At 51.7% G+C, this 5,241-nt stretch overlaps 1 protein-coding gene across 1 annotated transcript in view; it reads right to left on the bottom strand.

Moving 5' to 3' along the window:
• Positions 1 to 1,690: 1,690 nt before the first annotated feature.
• SOX2 (SRY-box transcription factor 2) overlaps positions 1,691 to 5,241 on the bottom strand; it is a 6,671-nt gene continuing 3,120 nt past the window's right edge. Inside the window, exons 2-4 of the mRNA XM_008924465.3 lie at positions 4,797 to 5,137; positions 2,864 to 2,991; positions 1,691 to 2,022 (exon numbers count right to left, since the gene is read on the bottom strand). Of these exons, the coding sequence (XP_008922713.2) occupies positions 1,691 to 2,022; positions 2,864 to 2,991; positions 4,797 to 5,137 (801 nt within the window). The remainder of the gene's footprint in view (positions 2,023 to 2,863; positions 2,992 to 4,796; positions 5,138 to 5,241) is intronic.

Genomic DNA, 5,241 nt, shown 5'->3' with positions numbered 1-5,241 from the left:
CACTCGAGCGAGAGCCAGATTGCTTTTTAAGCTAAAACTAATAATTTCATAACTGATTCACATTCAATCTGGCGCCGATGACGTCACGGGGCATTAGCATACGAGGAGGGATGAAGCCAGTGTGGCTGGAGTTGATAAGGTGCCTCCTGAGGAATTCTCTGCTTGTTTTAATACATTAATTATTTCTCCGTCTTCCTCAACTTTTGCAATTTGTAAGAGCTTAAAGGAACCATCATTCCCAGCGATGGCAGAAGGACACGTTGGAGAGCTTCTCCCGCGGCAGCCGCCCCAGAGCCTGGCAGCCGAGGGCAACGTGGGGATGAGCCCCAGCCCCGCTCCCGGAGCCCCGGCCCGGCCGCCCTGCAGAGCGCTGCGGGATTTGGTTCTAATTAAGCCGGTCCCGGCCCCGGCCCCGGGCGTCCCTATTCGCCCGAGTAAGCTCGGCTCGCTCGGACGGGCCTCCCCAGCGCCGGGAGCTTCCTGCAGGAGGGGAGGCGGGTTTGCAGGATCAGGCCCTCAGCCTGGGGTGTGTGTGAGCTGTGAGTGTGCATGAGTGAGTGCGAGTGTGTCGGTGTGTCAAGACACCCCCGCGGAGCCTTCCTACGGGAAAGCCTCTGCAGAGGCCTGTTTCTTTCCAGAACCCGGTGGGATTCCCTCCCTCTACCCTCTCTCCACCTCCCTCCCCCTCCCGTTAATCACGACCTTCTGCAAAAAAAAGGACCCACATTACGTCATCAGCCCTAACTGCTGCGGAGATGATGGGGTCACCAAGGACCCGGGGCGGGGGAGCCTGCGGGGGCCGGGCCTCCCCTCCCGCTCTCCTGGGGCAGCGGAGCCTGCCCGGGAGCGGGGGCACGTCCCGGCCGGGGACCAGAGCAGCCCTGTGCCCGCTGCTGGGATCCAGACAGAGGAGCCGAGAGGAAAGAGCTCAGCTCCTGCGCTGGGGCTGACAGGTCACCCCCGAGGTCCCGCTGCCCCCAGAGCTTCTAGGAACGGCAGGCATCGCCGTTTTGGCTCCATCGAGGTCCGCCGGGCCCCGCGGAAGGAGTCTGACAGTCCCCCGCCCTGTAGGGTGCCCCTCGGGGACCCTCCCGAGCCTCGGGCCATCTCGCTTCTCTGAAGAAGCCAACCGCCTTGGAATACCCGCTGGGTGACTTGAGTCTGAAACACACTTGGAGGGAGGGAAGAAGGGAGGGAAAGGCGTTTTTCTCGGGGAGGGAGGGACGGGGAGCAAAACACAAACAAAACACATGGAAACCCTAATATAATTAAATTTTTAAAAAGATAACTTAAAAACCCCCACGCTGTACAAGCTCTCGCCCATATGGCAAAGGTTCTGCGAGGCAGGGGTCAGAGACAAACTCCTGCAGAAACTTCTCCGGCCCGGCCCGGCTCCGTTCCCCGCGGCCGCCTCCGGACAGGACCCCCGTCCGGCGGGCTCCCCGCACTCCTGCCCACAGGTCTCCGACGGCTCCTGTGGGAGAGCCGGGCCGCGTGGACCGACCTTCCGTGCGGTGCCGTGCGGGTCTGGGCCCGGCCCTCCTGCAACACTGCTAAACTATAATGAAAAATTACAGCTCGTTCCGGCGCGCCCCCTCCCCCTGCACGCACAGGCGCACACGGACACAAACACACGCACACACAGAGTCACACACGGTCACACTCACACACAGTCGCTCTCACACACGTCTCAGCCGCAGCAAACCCGCTGGGAACTCCAAAGCAAAGCTCCAAAACCATCCCGCGAGGTTCGGGGTTTCGCTTTGTTCCCTCCTCCCCGCTCCGCCCGCCCGCACCTGCCGGCGCGGAGGCTCCGCCGGGCCCGGAGCGGCGCGGCCGCGGTGCCCGGGCAGACCCAGCCGGGCCGTCCCGGAGAACGGAGCTCGCCCTCCCGCTCTCGCACAGCCAAACGTGCAGCTCCGAGAATTTCCACCCCTTGGGCTCCTTTTCTTTTCAATTCGCAAGTGAACCAGCCCCCACACTCACTGCAGCGCTGTACGTCCTCGCCAAGTGGATTGGTTCCTCAAAAGCAAAACAGTACCAAACTTCTCGCAATTCCCCGTGCCATCGTCAGAAAAACTGGTTTTAATTACCAAAACTCAAATAGCGGCGGTGCTAACTAGCAGGCGATCAAACCGCAATCAAACTTCAATCTCTGAGCAGTTAGCTATAAACTGTCAGCAATTGAAAAGTAAACCTGGTGCACACAAAGGCTCTGTTTAATTTTCTTGTTGTAATGGCTCTAAATGAGGACCCCATCACTATGCAGTTAAGCGGTGTTGCTTGTCCCCCTGAGGCGCTGATCAGTTCTTTTTAATGTGAGAAAACTGGCAGCTCGAAGCCCGTCAATGGAGCTCCCACAACAAAAGTCCTGAAAAGCTGAATGAATTGGGTTTGTAATTACTGCTTCCCTCTCCCCCCTTGCAGCTTATCTCTTATTCATTCAACATATATTATTGTCACCTAATCGCACACTCCCAACATTATTTTGGTGGGTTTTTGTTTGGTTTTTTTTTTTTTTTTGGTATCTACTATTGCGGACATGTTTGTTGTAGAAATTAAACAAAATAATCCTCCCTTCTCTCTCCCCCCCTCAACAAGAAAAATGTTGAAACGACAGTGTCAGGCGAGGCTGGCTGGCCCTAAAAACGGAAAGACGAAGCTCTCCTGCCATCTGAATGTCTGCGTTTTTGCATATATCCTCAGAAATCTCATAAGCACCGAAGCAGGTTTTACATTTTAGTATTTGAGTTAGATCAGGGTTTAAATAAGTGAAGTGTATCTAATCACACCTATCAGTAATGGGCCTCTTTCTTTCAGTGGGACCTGTATTATATACCACTTAAATTGCTGGGCTATCTACCTCCAATTCGGAGGCAGATATACATGTCTGCTGCCCGTTGGGGATGAGGAGGAATTAATATGGAGACAGAACACGCTGCTTCGGGGATCACCGCCACTCCTGATGTCCCACACGGCACCGATGGGCATCTCAAGGAATCAAAATGTATTTTCGACCAAGAAATGTCTGACGGCAGCCGGCAGCAGCTCGCCCGCCCGCGGGCTGGAGCCGGGGCTGCGAGGCAGAGCCTCTCCCCAGGTCCCCCACCGCAAGAAGCTGTCGGTTGCAGAAATAAGTACAGCTATTACAACCAAATCTACTAACAGTCTAAATAATTAATTGAACCATTGCTCTTTGACCCTTAGAAAGTCCAGTAGGGACCCGTTTGTAGTAATAATACCCCCGAATGAGCCCTTGTCAAATATTCATTTAGTGGTTAATGTGAGCGATTTCCCCCTGGGACAGTCTGTAATACCAGCTTCCCAGCTTTGGCAAGAAACCCTGCTAATCTACCTCTCCAGTTCCACAAAATATTTTAACACCCCAGTACTTAAAAAGCCGTAAAAAAATCACAGGGGAAACTATAATCTTATCCTTGGGTTCATTTTGGCTCTGCAGAAGGTTAGGGAAACATTACACTGGTGCTCTTGGGCCGAGCATCACCCTGGCTATAAAGAAGACAACAATTCACGAAAAGGAAACCACGGAGAGCCCTAAAGGTCTTCAATAACCAAAATAAAAACATACCCACGAGCTCTGCTACACATTTCAGCTGCCATAAACAAAAGCCCAGGATAATGGCTTAGGTGTAAATGGCTTTTATTGAATGTGTTGAATTTAAAATAAGCAGTGGACAATGGCGTTCCTCCAAGTAACACTTTAAAAATAAACCCGTTCAGCTGTACGTGTAAAATGCTTTGGGTTATCCTCTCTAAACGGATAAATGGATGGATGGATGGATGGATGGATGGATGGATGGATGTAAGGAATCTGTCCAAGGGATATCAGGTTTCAATCACATATATTCTGCATCGTACTCCGAAATCTAAGCTTAAACAAATTGCCCATATAAAAAGTTGCTGAATTCACTAAGCCTGAATATGTGGCTTAGTGCCTTTTGTTTAATGGTATTAGCTCGCCTTCTCTATGCGAATTGTAAAAGGACCAACATTTCCAAATACCCCCCTCGAATATTTTAGTTAGCACTTCAAAAAGGGGACAGGTTTTATTGCTGTTAATTGGCTAAGATTCGCTTTTAAAAATGGAATCGTGATATCGATTGGGCTTTTATTCCTGGTTCTCTTTTCTCAGCGAGGCGAGCGGGAGCGGGGATGTGGGCTCGTTATCACGTGAATAATCCCCAGACGCATTGCAAACGCTCACAGCTCTGAAAAAGAATATTGTACTCATTGCATTAACGTGAAATACATAGAAAAGGTTGAGAATCTGCAAAAAATGTTGTTCTGCTCAAGTACCGTGACGACACAGAAGTAAAAGGGACAAAGGGAGCTAAACACAAAACCAGGCAGTGAGCAAATCTCCACATCTCCTAGTCTGTCAATGTTAGTTTTCATTTGGATACCAGACTTCAAGGACAGAGGCCAGAACTGAGACTAAGAAATTGCACTACCAAAAAAATGTCACAACCAGCCAGGTAACTTTTGTGTGTGTGTGTGTGGGTGTGGGTGGGTGGGTTTTTTTCACCCAGTCTTCTTTCTCCCCAAGCTAAAGAGAAATCCAGTAACTAACAAGAAATACTAGAGAGAAAAGCTGAGCAACACTTGCCCCGTTCTGGAGTGTCTACTTTGTGCCTTGCCTAAATCAACCATCACGCGCTTTCCTTGCCACGCACCACATGCCATAAGCAGAAGACACGACCAGTTTGCAATCACAGTGCTCCAAATCCAAAATTTCATACCTTTTTTTTTTTTTAATTATTATTATTTATTATTACTTGCACCTCCGTCTCTCGCGTTTCCCAAGGGAAACCGCAGCAGCGTTAATGGCACCAAATAAACGCCGAGGCTTCGCCCGGGGACAGGGACTGTCGCAGCGGGTGCACATCGCCCCCTGCCCTGCCCGGGGTCGCGGGCCCTGTCGCTGGCCAGGGCCGCCAGCGCGGAGCAGCGCGGAGCGGCGCCAAGCCCTGTCCTCGGCAACTGCGGCTACGACCATACAAAGTAAAACTCTACCTGGCACGGATGGTGGATCTCTCTTCCTATTTGGCGGGCGCCACCGCTTCTCTTTGGGGCTGCGACCGGCTGCAGAGAGCGTCCGAAACGGGGCTACACCGCGCTGGCAATTTAAGAAATAGGATTCAAGAAAGAGCTGTGATAAAACGTGAATGTCTCTGGCATTCCACTGTTTTTGTTTGTTTGTTCGTTTTTTGTTGTTTCTTA

This window comes from Manacus vitellinus, unplaced genomic scaffold, assembly GCF_001715985.3.
Source record: "Manacus vitellinus isolate BGI_N305 unplaced genomic scaffold, ASM171598v3 scaffold_29_pilon, whole genome shotgun sequence".
NCBI classification, from domain to species: domain Eukaryota; kingdom Metazoa; phylum Chordata; class Aves; order Passeriformes; family Pipridae; genus Manacus; species Manacus vitellinus.
The sequence above is the reverse complement of the archived record's forward strand: the minus strand, read 5'-3'. Positions and strand labels throughout refer to the sequence as shown.